This window comes from Daphnia magna, linkage group LG9 (genome assembly GCF_020631705.1).
Source record: "Daphnia magna isolate NIES linkage group LG9, ASM2063170v1.1, whole genome shotgun sequence".
NCBI classification, from domain to species: Eukaryota; Metazoa; Arthropoda; class Branchiopoda; order Diplostraca; family Daphniidae; genus Daphnia; species Daphnia magna.
Genome location: NC_059190.1, coordinates 5633449 through 5653101, shown reverse-complemented (window position 1 = coordinate 5653101; position 19653 = coordinate 5633449). Strand labels below are relative to the sequence as shown.

Genomic DNA, 19653 nt, shown 5'->3' with positions numbered 1-19653 from the left:
TTGGGTAAAGAATATTACAGAGCCTAAATCCAACATTTCCAACTGTCGTTTAAAAAAAACACATCACCCTGGGGGTTGCAAAATGTCCCGACCTGTTACTTGCCTTAAAGCGTAATAGCTTAAGGCATAAAAAAAATTCTAGACTTACCCAACCCTGCCTTATGTGTCCGTCACCCCGTCTACCCTCCCTCTTAAAGAAAAACAAACAAAAAACCCTTTACCCCGCCAATAGGTGGCTTTAAAAAATTAAATCGGTGTTCGGATTTTTGTGCAGGATACTGTACAACAGTTTTACGTGTATTAATTAATATTTCAGTTTTGCAGAATTAGCAACAATAAATTTGAAGAACTGAATGACTGAACCAGAGATAAGGAGATGGCTCACTCCACGTAAAGCCCAGCAGTCGACATTTTCCCTCCTCCCCCTCTCTAGCAGACGAATTCGACTGCGCTGCTCCTTTCGGCCAGCTCCGGAATCATGGCTGTACTTGGCGGTAAGGACGGTATGGTTTAAAACGTGAAGGGTTAGCGCTACTGGGAAATCCTTACCGCCAAGTACAGCCATGATTCCGGAGCTGGCCGAAAGGAGCAGCGCAGTCGAATTCGTCTGCTAGAGAGGGGGAGGAGGGAAAATTTCGACTGCTGGGCTTTACGTGGAGTGAGCCATCTCCTTATCTCTGGACTGAACTAATAATGACTGAAATAAAACTTAAAGGTTTTACGTTTATTTTTCAATGGAAAAAGAGGAACTTTGAACTGGTGCCAAAAAATGATGGCCGCCATCGTGCTCTTTCACGATTGGTACATCCATATTTGCTGATTCCTAATCTAAAACTATGTTTAATGACGCTCTTCTAACTATCACCTTGTTCTTCGTGATAAAAGGATCATGAAAAGTTCACTGTTTATTAGTTTAAGTGAAGCGAATTATCGAAACGGTGTATCTTGGATGTATATCTACGTCACCCCCCCCCTCCATCAAAATTGGCAAAATTGAATAATTTATTGCATCCAAACGAAAGGTGCAATCATTATGAATTTTATGGCAATCGATAGCTCTCACTAAGAGCTTTCGATTTCCGTAAAAAAATTAAAAATATTAATATGGAAAGAAATCCTATCATGAGGAAAAACTTACCGTTTTATCGACTAGACCGAGTTATGCGTTACAGCGAAAGGGAGTGGTCATTATTGTAGATTATTTGGAGGCACTGCTTGATGGCTTGCTGTTTTGTGGAGAAAATACTAGAGTGTTTAGACAGCGTCCACGCCTTGTCTGTGTTGATGGAGGGGATAACCGTCGTGCACGTTGCTGTGTTGGTGTTGGCGGATACGGGTTTGCTAGGCCGTGGGTATTTGTATCACGAGGGCATGGGTGCGACATCCGGGAATGTATCGAACTCCAGACGTTTGAGTTTCCTCATAGTTTCCGCTAGGCAAGGTTCCTCGGGGGTTAGTTCCCGGTGTAGTATTACTCAGTCTTAGCTGTCAAAAACATATGGTTATTGGGTTTGTGACCGAAATTAATGACGTATTTGCTGGTAAGCCAGTCCCTTCTCTCGGCCAGAGTTTCAGTGCCAGTTTCAGCGTAAAGGTTTTCCTTCGGAGTTGACAATTTAGAGCATAGCATGGTTCTGATGATCGCTCTGTTGACTACGTAAATTTTTTCCAGATTGTCTTCCTTGCGTTCCCGTATGCTATGAGGCCATAGTCTGATTTGCTGCGGACAAGGCTTTTATATAGGAGCGTAAGGGTTTCAACTGATTGTCCATGTTTCGAATTAGCTATAACTGTGAACAACCTTTTGAGGTTAAGCCACTGTTTATGGAAGTGTTCAATATGGGTCTTCCATAGTAGTTTCTGGTCGAACCAAACCCTTAGGAATTTAAAGTTCTGATTGTTGAAATTGCCCAATAAAATATATGACAGGACAATTTAGTGCAGCGTGATTACCTTTATTGCAACTGAGATGAGATAGAGAGAGAACACATTTGACATGAACATGACATGAGTATTCAGACGACAAAAAGGAATACGGGCATCATAATAAAGAAGCCTCTGCTTGCCTCCTTTTTCAACACACCCACTCAAGCATAGGCAATAAACTTTTTAACAATCATGGACAGTAATATTAATCTCTTCTCTCAATTTTGTAAATCTTGATCCTTTAAGGGCTTTCGTCAGAATGTCGGCCAGCTGCACATCAGTATTGATGTAGGTGACGTCAATAGCCTGTTCCTCTTGCAGAGCGCGGATGAAATGAAATTTAACATCGATGTGTTTCGTTCGCTGATGAAACTCCGCATTCTTAACAAGCTTTATTGAAGACTGATTGTCACAAAATAGAGTAGTAGGTGCAGATTGCGGCAGACGAAGATTTTGAAGAAGACGTCTCATCCATACCACTTCTTTGGCGGCCGTGGCAGCAGCCACATATTCTGATTCAGTGGTTGATAATGAGACACACTTTTGCTTTTAACTTTTCCAGCTCACGGGGCCTCCATTTAGCAGCAGAACAACTCCAGTCGTCGAACGCCTGTCATCGAGATTTGAAGCAAAATCTGCATCGGTGTAGGCCAGGAGCTCATTTTGAGAGTCAGAATTTCCAAAAATGATTCCATAATTCAGGGTCCCCTTCAGGTACGAGAAAATACGTTTAACGGCGTCCCAGTGAGCCTTTGTTGGAGAACTAGAAAACTGTGAAACCTGGTTGACAGCGAATGCAATATCAGGTCGGGTACAAGTGACAGCATAAATAAGAGAGCCGACAGCTTCACGAAACGGCTCCAACAACGTTCGACAGGTAGATGAGTCGCATCCAAGATTTTTTGATAGATGCGTAAACGGATCCGCAGGGACGATGCGTGTGCTGCAGTCAGATAGGCGAAATTTTTCAAGAAGTCGCTTGATGTAGTTTTCTTGAGAAATATGAATAGTTTTCTTCAATCTGTCTCGAACTATCTGAATCCCCACAAAACAATCGGCAGGACCAGACGTCATCTCAAATTGTTTGGCTAGAAAATCCACCACACTGGCAAGTTTTGAGGGATGACTACTACAGACTAAACCGTCGTCGACCCAGATCGCGATCACTGTTAGGCATTTTTCTTCTTTTAGAACGTAAACACACTGATCTGCACTGCTGCGGACAAAACCAAAACTAGTGAGAAAACTGTGAAACTTTAGATTCCAGGCTCTAGAAGCCTGTTTAAGTCCATACAGGCTACGCTTTAACTTGCACACTTTTTCTTCATGACCGGGAGAAATGAATCCTTCGGGTTGAACCATGTATAGGTCTTCGTCCAAATCTCCATTCAAAAATGCAGTTTTAACATCGAGCTGTAGCATCTCGAGGTCTAACACAGCAGCTATGGAAAGAATGGCACGTAAAGATTCATACTTCACAACAGGAGAAAAGGTTTCATGAAAATCAATTCCGGGGCGCTGCGTAAAGCCCTTGGCGACAAGCCTGGCTTTGAAATGACGAATTTTTCCTTCTCCATCTAGCTTTAACTTGTACACCCATCTGTTTTGAATGGCTTGTCGACCAGGTGGCAGGTTCGTCAGCGTCCAGGTTTCGTTATTTATCAAAGAATCCATTTCCTCTTCCATCGCAATCTCCCATTGGTCTGCTTGAGGGGATTCCATGGCGCTCCTAAAATTTCTCGGCTCTTCCACGGCACCAACTGCAGCGAATTTTGCGTAGAACTTGTTTGTAGACTCGTCAATCCACCTTACCGGTGGTCTCCGAATTCTTCGTCCGAGGGAAGGTTCTTGCGTTTCACCAGTTCTAGGGTTGCCGGCCAACTCTTTCGTGTTAGCTTCTTCACGGCTGGGGTTGGAAGTTTCCACTTCTTGAGACTCTATGGATAAAGACGGTTCATCTTGAATGTTCTCTGATTGAATGGAGACATCGAGTTGTGGGGCTTGAGGCAGTCTCATTTCCTCTTCAAAACAGGAATTGGCCACAAGCTCAAAAATACTATTTGGCTGCTCGATCTCAACTGCCCGATCATCTAATTCTTGAAAAACAACATCTCTGGAAATCAAAACTTTACGACTTACAGGGTCCCAGGCTCTAAAGGCTTTTTGAGTTTCACAGTAGCCCACATGATGACATTTCACTGCCTTGGGATCAAATTTGCTTCTTTTTTCTTTTGGAATGTGCACATACACCGTGGATTCAAAAACTCTGACGTAGGAAACATTTGGTTTGACTCCCATCCATACTTCATATGGAGTTTTTCCCTCAACGGATCTGGTCGCCACCCGGTTGAGTAGATAAACGGCACAGTAAGATGCTTCCGCCCAGAGCTCTAAAGGTAAAGAAGAGAAAGGAAGCATACTTCTAGCCGATTCTAGTACCGTCCTGTTGAGTCTCTCGGACACGCCATTTTGTTCTGGGTTATATGGAACGGTTGTCTCATGGCGCATGCCATTCTTGAGAAACCATGTTTCAAACTCTTTGCCAACATATTCACAACCATTGTCACTTCTTAGACAGACAACTTCATTGCCTATTTCAACTTTGACTCTTTTCACAAATAGCTTGAAGAGTTCAAAAACTTCTGATTTTTGTTTGATGAAGTGAATGACATTATAGCTACTGTAGTCATCTTTGAAGGTTACAAAATACTTGGCACCACCAGGGGAGGGGACTGATACCGGTCCACAGACATCTGAGTGAATGAGGTCACCAATTTTCTTGCCTCTAGTTCGACCACCGGTTGGGAAAGAGAGACGGTGATGTTTTCCATAAATACACCCTTCACACACGATGTCCTTTTTAAAATCTTCGCTGAGAACAAGTCCATCAGCCATGAGATTTTCAGCCATCTTCTTTATTGTAGAAACTGCAACATGACCGAGACGTCGATGCCAGAGGTGTACTGATTGGGGTGTCAATTTCGCCAGGGCTGAGAAAGATTCCATCTTAGGTTCGAGTGTGATTCACTTCCCATGACAGCTGATGACATCTAGAGTGTACAGATAATTATCATTACTGATTTCGGCTAAACGAACTGCACCGTTCTTGATCAATTCAACTCTACAGTCTGTAAAGACAGCTTTAAATCCTTGAGTAGTGGCTGCCTTGATGCTAAATAGGTTGACACCGAGTTTAGGGATGTGCAAAACCTTTTGAAGGACTCCTCGATTGTAGCTTCCGTCTACACAACACATGACCGGGACGTCACCATTACCAGCAACTTGTAAAGGTTGGGAATCCTCTCCTATTCCGGAAACAGGCCAGGTTCCTGCTTTCACGGGCACATAGTTCGTAAAACACCATTCTTGATCAGACATATTCCTTGACGCTCCAGAATCAGCAATCCAGTTCCGCCTTTTAATTTTTGAGAAGAAACTATAGGAACGAAAAGCATAGTCACCAGACCAGTCTTGATGTGATTCTTCTTTGCGAGTAGGAGACATATGGTGGGCGAATTGTTAATTCCACGAGGTCGCGAAGCGACTGAAGTGGAATTTTAATTAGAGGACTAATTAAAATACGAGACTTTAACGGTGTGGAACACTGTATTTAGCTCCTCCCAAGAAGCGATAGCAGCGCCATCGCCCGCATACGGGAGAATACCCGTCACTCCCTCAGAACTCTTTACATATAAAACACAAATAAGTTCGAGGGGTGTAAGAGGTTAGAACATAAATAAACAAAACAAATGAATGACTTCTGAAGAGTTCTTGACCTCTGGAACAAGACAACCCGGTGATTAGCTGCGTTGGTTGTTCTTGAAGTTTTTGTTGCCACCTCTGAAAGGAAAACAAAAAATATTTTTTTTTTTTTTTTTCAATGATTAATTAAATGGGTCGCGGGTGGGAAATAGAGACCGTTAAAGTTTCGTATTTTATTTAGTCCTCTAATTAAAATTCCACTTCGGTCGCTTCACGACCTCGTGGAATTAACAATTACACTCCCAATACAATACTCACTTTAACGGTGACTTCAAAGATCAATCACTCGGAACTTATTTGAGTTAACACTGCTTCCGTTACCGTGGTACCAACTAACTCGCGATGATAAAATTTTTGAAATGTCGATTCTCTCGACCAGTTAGCTGTTTTAAGGACGGTATCCACCGGGATACCTTGCTTTACAGCTTTAGAGGCAGCAGCACCGCGGGTAGAGTGAGCAGAAAACGATGACGGGTCTAGACCAGCGTCGGATAAACACGTCTTGATCCAGCGACCCAATGTAGACGAACCGACTGGTTTGTGAGGTCTTCTAATTGACAAAAAAAGAGCAGACGAGTCTGGATCTCTCCATTCTCTAGAGATAGCAACATAAGACTCAAGGCACTCCACCGGGCAAAATTTGCCTTTAAAACGAGGTAGCACGAATGATTTAAGTGGACCCGAGTGCTGCGCTTTCTTCGGTCGGGTGAGGGAGAAACTGGCTGCTGTTGGGGAAAATCTTAATGAATGAAAGGAAATAGACATAATTTCAGATACACGATAGATAGTGGCCAGAGCCAATAAAGTGGCTAACTTTTTAGATAAGACAGCGGCACCGAGATCGGAATTATTTGGCAATGAGTCCAAATAAATTAACACAATCTCTGGATCCCAAAGGGAATTATATCTGGCTTTAGGAGGCTTACGATTAAAACAGCCTTTTAGCAATTGCACAACAGTAGGGTGTTCCCCTATTTTGTATCCGTCAATGGGGTCGAGAGTGGAGGAAAGCATTGAACGAGATGTATTGACGGAACTGTATGAGGAATTAGAATTAGCCAAATCTGTCAGAAATTGCAGAATAGTTATCAAAGAAGAAGACAAGGGATCCGAACCCTGTTCGTGGTTCCAAATAACCCAATTCTTCCAGGCGGACTCGTAACTAGCTGTTGTGGACTCACGGACACATTCCATGAGAAGGTCGACAGTCTCTTTTGAAAATCCTTTTCTTTCAAAATGTCGCCTGACAATTTCCACGCGACTAGAAGGAATTTCTTTGACTGAATTAACGGGTGTGGCTCTAGCATTGGCGAGTGTAACAAGAGTCGATGCGGGGTTAGAATTCGAGGAAATTTGATCGACATTTGCAATAGAAGGGGGAACCAAGGCTGAGAGGGCCAAAGAGGGCCCACGAGAACAAGATCCGCCTTCTCTTTCTTTATCTTGGACAAGCAGCGTGGGATGAGAGCAAATGGGGGAAAGGCGTAGCCGAGAAACTTCCGCCAAATCAATGCGAATGCGTTGATCGCCGAAGCTTTGGGTTGCGGTAGCCAACTCACGAAATTGGGAAGCTGAGCGTTCCAGGCCGACGCAAAGAGGTCGATTTGTACAGTCCAAATGTTCGATAGTTGTTTGAACCTGTCTTGCAGCAGCATCCAATCGCTCGAGTCGGGCGCCGTCCTCGACTCCACGTCTGCAATAACGTTAGAACTTCCCGGTTAATGCGAGGCCAAAATGCGAATATTGCGAGCTTCACACCATTGAATGATCTGAGCCGCGATGATAGAAAGAGCTCTTGAATGCGTACCCCCACACTTATTAATATAAGCGACTGCTGTGGAGTTATCTAAGAATAACTGAATAGAAATGCTTTCTGGGGCGTTTGAAAATGCTTGTAACGAAAAATATGCAACTAAAAGCTCCAATTCGTTAATATGCCGATCTGCATCGGCCTTTGTCCAAGGTCCCCGAGACCGAGAGCCATCGCAAACTGCACCCCAGCCGGTAAGGGAAGCGTCAGAAAAAATAATCAAATCAGGATTATCAGGAAAAAAGGATTTGCCATTACAAAGTTTGAGATGAGATGCCCACCAAACCAAATCGGCCTTGGCGGGTTCAGTGAGAAAAACCATTTTGTTTAAATCTCCATGGGCTTGCGACAGATAGAAATTTTGTAATTTCCTAAAATGGCATTGAGCAAAGGGGACTGAGGGGATAGCCCACGAAAAATTCCCCATGACCTTGGCCAGGTCCCGCAATTTTACCCGCCCAGCCTTATCCGACATAATGTCGTTGCAAAGTTTTACAATAGATTTTACTTTATCCGGAGGCAATGAGAAAGATAGGCTAAGAGAGTTAACCATCATGCCCAGATACTCAATGATTTGTTGAGGCACAATAACCGATTTTTTAAAATTGATTATAAAACCCAGTGATTCTAATAGACTGATAATGAACTCGAGGTCAGCGAGAAGACCATCCCTAGATTGGTTTAAGATAAGCAAATCGTCAAGGTAAATGATTAACCGGATGCCACGCTCGCGTAAATAGGCCACAACAGGTTTTAAAAGTTTCGTAAAGACTCGCGGGGCTGAACAGAGGTCAAAAGCGAGACAGAGATACTCATAGAAGTTGCCTTTCCAAAAGAAACTGAGAAACTTAAAGTGCTCGGGTGACAGGGGCACTAAAAGATAAGCATCCTGTAAATCAAGTTTTACCATCCAATCACTATGTTGAAGAAGGTATTTGACGTAATCCAGACCTTCCATTTTAAAATGCTGGTAAGAGATGAATGCATTCAGACATTTTAAATTAATGATAGGCCGCCAACCACCCGATTTCTTTGGAATGGCAAACATGTTGGAAATGAAACTGTCGGCAGAGTTAGAATTAACAGGCCTAATTGCACCTTTTGCCAGTAAAGATGTGAATTCCTGGTCGCAGACAATTTCCATCTCTTTAGACATAATACACCCTGAAGGGGTGAAATGTTGGACGAGGGGTTTAACAAAGTCAATGGCATAACCGTGATTGACTGTAGACAAGATCCATTGATCATCAGAAAGAGAGAGCCATGCGTCTGCGAATTTGCTTAAACGACCCCCAACATGTGACTGAACGGGAGACATTCTCAGAAAAATAGGGGGTGTGAAACCATGAGAAGAACAGACATACCTGTTGTTGGCGCCCTGGGCCGTCTGCCTGAAGTAGGGATTCCCCTTGTCGTTCTTCCCGCCTTTGTTGAAACCACTACTCTGGTTATTACGGCTGACGTACGAGCTTTGATTGCGGCCAACATTGCGCCGATTGGAATTGCCACCATTCTGGCTGTGCGAGGGACCGCCATCGCGTCCGATTTTCGCCAACTTAGCGTCGTCATCAACTTCTTTTACCATGACGTCTATGAATTTTGAGCCAAACAAACGCTCACACTCACGAGAAGAGAATGCCCGTGGGTCCTTCAGCAATGGTTTCATGGACGGGGCCACATGGCGAATCCCATTTTCACGTCGCAATTTGGAAACATTTGCAAATGCAGAGCCCATTAAACGGAGGGATGATTCTACACTGTTCAATAATGGATCGTCCACTCTCATCTGGTTCCAGGCATGCAGCATTGGCCGCATTGAGTCCTTTATCTGATATTGAATTGACTTCAACATAGAGAGTTGACTTCAACATATGACTCTTGAAAGTCTTTCAATTTAGGCAGGTTCTTGGCTCTCAGCCACTTTCTTTCCATGGACTCATCCAGCTTAGGGCAAAATAAATCAAACGAACTGTCGAAGACTGGCTTGAAGTTGAGACGCAATGCCTTGGCCTCGCTGTTAGGTAAGCCTTGAACTAGCCACTTACGAACCTGACGGGATTTAGAGGCAGAAATGTTAAACGTTTTTTCAGCGGCAGCAACCACGTTTGGCGAACGGCTGCGAGACCGAATCCTGGAAGCTGAGCGTGTACGCGTTCGTTCCATCATGGAACGAGATCGTGATCGGGACGGGCTACCACGCGGACGATTATCTTGATCGCGCTGAGTTGAGTTGCTACGAGCATGGCTATCACGAGGACGATTATCCCGATCGCGCTGAGTTGAGTTGTTACGAGCATGGCCATCACGTGGACGACTATCTCGATCGCGTGAGTTGCTACGAACACTATTAGGCAAAATAGATAAAATATCTTGATCAGGAACAGATACTGGCGAATCGATAGGTGAATTCCCACGTGGAGGATTCGCCGCAGAAAAAAGAGCACGTTGGCGTAGAACTGAAGCGCTAGATTCAATCGAAGCAGCAGACATTTTGATGTCGTCACTCAGAAGGAGCTAAAAGAGTTCTGAGGTAGTGACGGGTATTCTCCCGTATGCGGGCGATGGCGCTGCTATCGCTTCTTGGGAGGAGCTAAATACAATGTTCCACACCGTTAAAGTGAGTATTGTATTGGGAGTGTAATTTGGCTTGCGTTTCGTCACCATGCACTTTGAGTGACTGGGCCATTTTCAAGTCAAAAGATTTCTGCCAGCATCTTTCTTCAATATGGCCTTCTTCAGTACACTCGCTTCCATAAATATGTAGGCCACCGCCCGCGGGTTGTACCGCTTCAAAAATACCTTTATGCGCGCCTTTATGGTATATTCGACAATAGAGTAGGAAGGGGTTACATATGAAACCAAAATAATGATGGGATGAGTATGAAAACCAAAAAAGCTATTATTTCAAGGCTTTTTTTCCTTAAAATTTTTCTTACAAATATGAAAAGCTACACTGTGTTAAAAATGGCAAGAGTAGGTGGGCGAGTTTTTGGTCCGCATGAAGAATTTCACCGTGAATCTTACAGATTGACTGATGCAATTCGTATTGAAATAATTAGACTTCATAAAAACGGCATAGGGCAGCGCACAATCGCGCGTAGATTACAAATTCATCGAAAATCAGTGGAATTGTGGATCAAAAGATATAACGAAGACAGAAATCTGAAGGTTTATGCTAATGATGAAGGGGCTCCAAGATTGACTTCCGAAAATGAAGATTTTTTGTTGGCATGTTCAGGTGTATGATCGTCTTAATGAATAATTTTAATTTTTTACTAAATTTTATTAATAATTACCATTTCATTTATAGCCACTATAAATAATTTTGATAATTCTTCTGACGTCGCGGCTAAAGCCGGCATAAATTTCTTATCGATTCAATCTATTTCAAGACGATTGAATGAATCGGGTTTACAATCTAGAATCGCCGCAATAAAAGACATTCTAACTCCGGAACATAGAGCCGGAAGACTACATTTTGCTAGGCGCTACGTTGACTATCCCGTGGAATTTTGGAGGTGGGTTCTTTTTACTGATGAAAAATCGTGGTCATCGGCAGCACACGGTCAGATCCGCGTTCGGCGACATCAGAATGAGAGATTCAACAAAAAGAATATCTATTCTATAAAAAGAAGCGGACGAACAACTGTAAGCGTGTGGGGTGGTGTGTGGTTGGGTGGCTTAACGCCACTGTATCGCGTTCAAAATAATTTAACTTCAGCGCAATACATAACGAATGTTTTAGAAGGAACTCTACTTCCTTACATTCGCCAAGCATATCCAAATGGGGAACCTGTCGTTTTTGTTCAGGACAAGTATTTATAACAACAATAATAATCATAATGCAGATAACTTTATTTTTTTATATTTTATTAGTTCTTCTGTCCATAATTCCCGCACTACCCGACAATGGTTAGTTGAACACCCGGAAATTGTTGCTCTCGATTGGCCCGTGAAAGGAGCTGATATGAATCCCATCGAAAATTTGTGGGGTCATCTTGTTGTTGCCCTCAACAAATCGAGAAATGAACAGGGATTGCCTTTTCACGCACGCGACGCAAATGGAGCTGACGAGTTATACGCCCTAGTAAATTCTGAATGGCAAAAGTTAATGCGTAATGAAACGTATATCGAAAGCCTGATAGAAAGTATGCCACGGCGACTTCAAGAAGTAATAAATGAAGAAGGGGGGTGGACGAAATATTGATCTTTGCCTAAAACACTGTAACAAAAAATTTTCCGCTAAAATAAAAAACTTTGTTTTGCTGACCCATCCCTCAAGTTTATTTTCTTCCTTTCACAAGCTTAAGTAAACATTCCGTAAAGGTATATTTGAAGCGGTACAACCCGCGGGCGGTGGCCTACATATTTATGGAAGCGAGTGTACAATAGTTACACTTCCTCTTGAATCTTACTTGCTTATTAGACATCTTACTTGCATCAGCTTTGAGCTTAAAACCAGACTGTTTGGAGAAAAAGGCTGCATCTGACGAGATGCTATCTCCAAAAACTTTATTCATACTTTCTTCTTTGATGAAATGAGTTGTGAGAAGCTGTAAAGTTTTCTTGCTTGTCTCTAGATTCTCCCATGCAGATAAGAGTGGCCTAAAACTGGGAGGAAGAGTACAAGTAAGTTTGGTAATTATCTGTGCTTCAGTGAGAGGTGACCCAAGGTCATCAAGTTTTCTTGCGAAAGTTTCAATGGCAGTGATGTGAGACATTACGTCATGACCCTTCTGGTATTGATACTAAAAAAATCTTTGAAGTAACAAGTGCACATTTTCAAGTGCAGCTTGCTCGTGTTGGCTGGTTAGCCTCTTCCACATCTCATTTGCAGTTTTACAATTTATTAAAGATCGTTGCCATACTTGTTCAATGGTGGCCACAATGGAAACTCTTGCAGCATTGTTTTGATTACACCGGGACTTTATTTCTCCTTCATTTGAGTGTGACACTCCTTGTGCATCAACTGCGTTTATGAGATTGGGTTTGGTCTCTTCTCCAATGACTATCTTCAATAAGTCATGTTGTTCAAAGGCGAGAAAGATTTGTAACTTCCAAAAAGGGAAATTAGTGCCATCAAATTTAACCACATGACTTACATCCTTGGATGAGAAAGAAACCACACTAGATGCCATATTGAAAATTGGGAACAAACAAATTCTCAGTTTAAATAGGGTAGCAAACAAACTTTTAAGCTGGGCCCATAACCTGTTGAAATTGCCCAATAAAATATATGACAGGACAATTTAGTGCAGCGTGATTACTTTTATTGCAACTGAGATGAGATAGAGAGAGAACACATTTGACATGAACATGACATGAGTATTCAGACGACAAAAAGGAATACGGGCATCATAATAAAGAAGCCTCTGCTTGCCTCCTTTTTCAACACTGATGTGATCGGATACGATGGCCGTTTAGGAAGAGCAATGGGTCAGCACCTAGATTGTAATATCTTGTAAAGGACACAATGGCCGATTTGTCCGGGCATTTCCATTTCCTGCTCCAGATGAATATTATGTTCTGGACAAGATATCCTCTGCGTCTGCAGGGCGTTGAAAGGGTGCGTATATAGTGATGTCATCAGCATAGAGGAGGGTTTTGGTAGGGAGCTCGTTTGAGGGAAAATCTGTTAGCATTATGTTGAATAGTAGCGGACTGAGGACTGCCTCTTGCGGTACCCTGTTTCACCGATTTGGGGGAGGGGAAGACATTTGGTCTCCGACACTGACGCGCATGCTCTGATACGCCAGAAACTCTTTAAGCCAGGCGAGTATGGAGTCCGTAATACCTAGCTTGGCCGTTTTATATAGAAGTCCCTGGGTCCACACCGAGTCATAAGCCTTGGATATATCGAGAAAAGCTGCAACCGTTGACTGCTGTTCCCACGTACGGGAACCTGAACGAACAACCTTTAATACGAGTAAAGATCCAACTCGTATCAGCCTTGTCCCTCTACGTGTATGTATGGTACCTGGAGTATCAGGGAAACAACATTAGATCATGCTGGGGTTTAACATGTGCAGAGCTCTTACCTGACGAGTCAATAGGGTGACTTCATCGGGCTAGAATGGGACACATACAGTTCACTTCCGAGGGTAATGTACAAAGCAACCTATCGTTAGGGAAACATTGGTTGTTTAGGGTAAGCAAAAGCGAACATACGATTATTGACTAACCTCAATTTGCACGGTACTCTTGGATAGGGAACACGCGAGAATTAAGCGGGCAAAAAGGGAAAATGACTGAAAAGATTGAGGAGTAGTCGGTCGATTATGACAGCGTGACACAGAATCCAAGGTAAGACAGTGAGTAGCAGACGAAATAAGAAACCGGAAATATGTAGGGTAGGGAAGCTTAGGTGCCAAATTAGGGCAATGCGGGTTTCGCCGTAACAGACTGCCTTTTTCTGAAGCCACGTTTAATGTCAGACTCCAGTTGGATGATGTGGTCGTAGGTGCTACCAGAGCCATTAAAGGGGAGGTCAGTCAAATCCATAAGAAAATTTCCCTTGGGCAGCGGCACCGTTTTTCCCGAGCTCCACTCTTTTCCATCCTCCTACTTGTGAATTGCTACGAGAAATTTCTGCCATCTCGTGGCAGAAAAGAAAATTTTTACCATTTGAAAAATTGATTTTGCTGTAGCGTTTGAGGTCTCGTGGTGGAGGCCATGGCGTCATGGCCGTTGCAAAGCCTAAACGTATTTACTACTTTATTTGAGGAAGTGTACAAGAAAACGAAAGATAAAAATTTGCACTGTTTTGTGTGCCAAAAGGCAAACTCGAAGAATGGACAGTGGCAATAGGTAGTAACAAGCTTAAACAAATGTCAAGGCTGTGTGATGCCCACTTTTTGGAAGAGCATATTGTGATCCGGTTAGTATTCAATACTACCGGACGTGTGACGTCAGTGTTTCAACCCCATATATAGTCCCCCGTAGTCGTGTATCGGGGAGCAGTCTTAGTCTTGTGAACCGTCAATACAACATATTGTTACATGGTGGAGATGCAGAACCTCCGGTAAGTCTCTTTTGTGGTTGTGTTTCTGTTCGATTCTGTGCTGCGGAGGCGGTGGCTGTCAGGAACCCCTGAGAGTCGACGACCCAACTGGTCTTAGCACCATAAATTGCCGACCGTAGGGCAATCGGGGGAAGCATAACGAAGGAGAGACGCCGGGGGGGAAACGGTGAAAAGGGCTAAGGCGGGGCAGACGGGTACATTGAGGGAAAGTGGATAGCGGAAACCGTGAGCCGAAGTGGTCGGCAAGAATCGGGGCAGTGAACCGTGAGCCGAAGAGTACGGCAAGAAGCGGAGAAGTGACCGTGAGCCGAAGTGTTCGGCAAGAATCGGGGCAGTGAACCGTGAGCCGAAGTTGTTGGCAAGAAGCGGAGAAGTGAACCGTGAGCCGAAGTTGTTGGCAAGAAGCGGAGAAGTGAACCGGGAGCCGAAGAGTTCGGCAAGAAACCAGCGGTGCAAGGATTGCGGGAAGTAGATGATAGGAGAGGAGGACGTAAGGAGCGGGGAGAGAATCCGAGACGCTCGGGGACGGTTCGTGGCACGGGGTAGTTGGGGGATACCCGAGATCGGGAGTGCATTCCAGGGGCGGGCGAGGACGCGCAGTCGACCGTTGAGGGAAAGCGGAACGGAAGAGCGAGGAGAAATAGAGGACTGGGCTAACGAACCCCAACAGTAGCAGCGACCGGCATCCGTTCGGCAGGAGTATCATCTCACATTCAGTGAGGAGAAAACTGAGCGTTGGGAGGACGCCGAAAGGGGAAGAAGGATCGGGAGAACACGGAGAAGAGCAGCCAGAGTGGGATTTCACGGATTTCAGAAGAAGATCATCATTCAGAGCAGCTCAACAGCAAGTGGGCGCAAGGCACGTGATGGCCGCACAGATAAAATTCCAATCCCCACCCACCTTCGGGGGGAAGGACGGGGAAGAAATCGTGCAGTGGATGCATCGATACGAAAGAATCGGGAGATATAATCGATGGGGAGATGAAGAACTTCGCGACCACGTGGAGCTGTCCCTGTCCGGGGCAGCGCAGAAGTGGTACTCATACAAAGAGGCCACGGGACAACTAGCAGCCGAATGGGAGGATGTTGCAGGACCGCCAATTGTACCAGGAGTTAAAACACAGCTGTTGGAGCAATTCAAGCCAGTCAATCAGAATCGATTCAATGAAGCGAAACTGAGAGAACGCAAACAAGGAATCGAGGAATCCACGATCGAGTATTTTTACGACATCCTGGATTTATGCCGCAGAGTAGACCCGAATATGTCCGAAGCTACGTAATTGGCGTACCTATGGAGAGGACTCAAGCCAAGTTTACTAGAGAAACTCTGGAGTTTGAAACCCAACTCATGTGACGAATTCCTTCAAGAAATTAAGCGGTATCAGGAAATGACTTCCCGAGCAAGACACGAGGAATGGGCGATGGGCGTGATCGGAAAACAAACACCAACGGCGGTAAGTGAGAGAATGGATCGAAAAGAAAAATTGCTAGAGGGACTGATGGGAGCCGTTGCATCAAGGAACGCATCAGGGGCAGCCGCACAGCAAGGAGAAAGAGCGGAGAGTCAACAGTATCGGTCGGATAACCGATCGATACTGAAATGGACTTCGGATGGGGAACCTATCTGCAGCAGATTTAAGACGGAGGGACACATCGGGAGAGAGTGTCTAACAAGAACAAACGGTCAGGGAGGCCTGAGGGGTCGGACGCCGGACGGACAGGTCGTATGCTACGGGTGTGAAGGGATAGGACACATACGTCGCGACTGCCCGAGCTCCCAGCGAGAATGAGGGGCATCACAACAGCAACGACAGGTGCGATTCGCTGGAGAGGGTAGGCAAGTAATTGGTCTAGTAGGGACACAGCATGTAGACCCGGAGGTACTAGCATGGCCAATTCTGAAAATTGACATCCATAGGATGGTAGTACTGGATGTGTGGTGCTGGGGAAAACGGGTGGCTGCCGTGATAGATACAGGGGCGGGAGTGTCCGTGTGTTCGCCCAAAATAGTAAGAGAACTTGGGATAACAGTGACACCATGGCGCGCAAATCGTCTAGTTTCAGTTGACGGCAAGGAGATTCAACCGGGAGGAGCCGCAATGCTGTCAGTATCAGATGGGAGGATGACCGTCGAGGTGGAGGCTTTGGTTTTTGACGGCGACATCGACTTACTTCTGGGGAAGGACATGTTGGAAAAACTTGGAACGCGGATGAAGATTGGGGCGCTACCGGAGATCTTCATTGGAGACATTGCCATGGGAGCACTGGTGGAAGAGATGATGGAGGAAGCACCGAAACTAGTAGTCCAGAATGGATGCTGGGTCCCACCCCGATCGAGGAAAGGGGTCGCAACTCAACCACTAGATTTGAATGGGTTTGACGAAGGTGCACTGGTGGAACCATCCCAAGCATTGCAGAGTACGAAAAGGGTGTCGACGGGTAAGGTCCTAGTTAGCGGCGTGGGAACAATCGGACAGATGGCGATAACCCACTTATCGGACCACAAACAATGGATCGAAGAGGGGACGGTGTTAGGAATAATCGAGCCAAAGACCGAAATCAAGGAGGGAGACACGCCAGTAGCCGTCGTGACAGCAGGGGCAGAGAAGAACGCGCGTCGGGAGCACACATTTGACAGCAGGATTGGAGAAGGATTAATGCCGACAGACAGAGAGAAGACAGAGAAAAGATCCGAGAAGTGTTAGTGGAATATGGCGACTATTTTTCGTGGCCCGGAGACCAACTAGGACTGTGTACGGCAGCAGAGCAGACAATAGAGGCCAGGGGAAAGGACATCCGTGACCGAGAGGCTATACCCCTGGACGAGGAGGTGCAAGAAGCTCGAAATGAAAGGATGGACGATCAGGTGCGTCGATCGACACGAGTCCGGATGCCACCGGTACGATACGGACAAATGCCGCAGGTGGCAGTGGGGGCTCTTCTCCTTCTGCTAGGACTACTGGGACCGCGGATGGGGGAACTTTTCCCACCTACTCAACTGCGGTCGGTAGACGACTCAGTAGACGACTCGGAGAGGGAAAAACGAGCGGCGGAACATCATACATACCCATTCGAGCTATGGGGTGTGGGAGCAGCGTTGTTTATGGCCAGTGTGGCTATGTTCAGCATCCAGTGGTGCCGCGGGAGAAAAGGAGACGTTAATAGGGCCGACCTTCGGGAACGCCTACGGATAGTGGAGGAGTTCGTAGAAGAAGAAGCTAAGAAGCGACGTGCGCGGCGGTGGAGTACCGCCGAAAAAAAGGATGATGTTTTTTTTTGGGGGGGGGGGGTATCATGTAACCTGTATCATGTAACAATGTTCACGGTTTTCTTTCGGTTTATATCTTTTTTTGTGTTGTTTGTTTTTTTTAGTAATGCATTCAGGGACGAATGCAGCTAGAGGGGGGGATGTCACATGGTCAATGACCACGTTATGTGATCCGGTTAGTATTCAATACTACCGGACGTGTGACGTCAGTGTTTCACCCCATATATAGTCCCCCGTAGTCGTGTATCGGGGAGCAGTCTTAGTCTTGTGAACCGTCAATACAACATATTGTTACAATGTCATCAAAGGAAAGTTAATTGTGGGAAGCTATTACCCCGAACAATGACACCTAAAAAAATGCTGTTCCCAAATTGCTACTAAATAATTAATTGTAATCTGTACATGTATTCATTTCAGTAATTATCTCCTTTATTACAGTTCCAGGCTAAAAGTATTCCTTACGGAAACCTCTTCGAACTTTGAATGGACAAAACCCGAGAGTGCTTGAAAAGAAGAAATATTTGAAGATTACTACGGTATTAAAACTTCCTTTATGTTTATTTCAGTGTTGCGTGACATAATAATTTTAGCAGAAGGTTCCACATACTTCAAAGGATAACGAAAATGTTGTTCCAATCAACCACTGCAGCATAAATTCAAGTGAGTATTCCATTGATAAACATGTTCTATCCCTGTAATGCAACATTTTTACTTCATATTCACAGATCTTGGATATGGTACATATCTGATGTTGAGTGAACCAGAAACAGAATGTTTACGTGAAGACCGAAGAGATGGTAGCTGCATGGTTATGGATGATAGTGTTGATATTGTTACTGTTGTTCCAATTAGTCACTCCAGCACGCTGTCAAGTGAGTACTCCAATAATCAACTTGTTCTACTAGAATGCAACATACTTACTTCTAATTCACAGATTATGGATGTAGTACAAATCCTTTGTTGTTAAATGAACCAGAAACCAAATGCCTACATGCAGCCATAAATGATGTTAGCGAATGCCTAGGTACAGACCAAAGTGATGGTAGCTGCATGGTCATTGAAGAAACAAACGATACTGCTATGGTAATTTAAATAATTTAAATCTCTAATGTCATTTATCGGATTATTCTATTTCACAGATGTATTCACCTTCAAAGGACAATGATAATGTTGCGACAAACAGCCAACTGTCCCCAAAAACAAGTTAGTATTTGTTGAACCAACTCATTCAATATCTAATTCAACATGGTTATGCTAAACCGATGCTGTTAGTTATTTTTCTCCACCGTGGATGGTAACGACAGAATGCCAGGAAACGTACCAAAATGAAAGCCGTATCACGGTTTCTGAGAGCCCCAGTGTCAGTACAACAGTAATGAATTCCACTATACGAATTACGATGTCACATAACTTATAATTTTTCGTAATTTAGACGGTTTCGAACCCCAGCTGTCCTCTTTATTTTAGTCCATTTGCAGTGAGTCCAGAACAGAAAGAGGAAATACGGAAAAGTTGGGACATTGTTTTCGGTTACATGCCGGGTTTAAGAAATACTTTGGAACACGTCGGTTCTTTCTCTCGTCGTCAGGCAGCTATCGTTAGCAGTAAAGATAATGCTAGTTCACCATCTTCTTCCTTTTGTGAAAAAACACAACTACCTGCGAAGAAAAAAACTGCAAAGAAGAAAAACAAATTTGTATTATCCAGAACATTGTGTTGCAGTTGCAATATCCCAGTTTCTGCTAACAGCATTAGAATGCGCAATACCAATCGGGTGTGTTGTGGGAATTGTTACCCGTTATTGAAAAAATTTGAGGAATCAGAGAGACGTATTGAGCTACTCAAATTAAAATACAAAAAGCTGAG

General features: G+C 44.4%; 1 protein-coding gene across 1 annotated transcript; it reads right to left on the bottom strand.

Annotated features, from left to right (window-relative positions):
• Positions 1-4950: 4950 nt before the first annotated feature.
• Positions 4951-9988, bottom strand: LOC123475972. Its single transcript, XM_045179235.1, is given in 9 exon segments — positions 4951-5341; positions 5509-5609; positions 6010-7381; positions 7579-7707; positions 8167-8278; positions 8597-9371; positions 9374-9547; positions 9790-9842; positions 9913-9988. Coding segments are annotated over 9 exon segments (3183 nt in total).
• Between the last annotated feature and the right edge of the window lie 9665 nt (positions 9989-19653).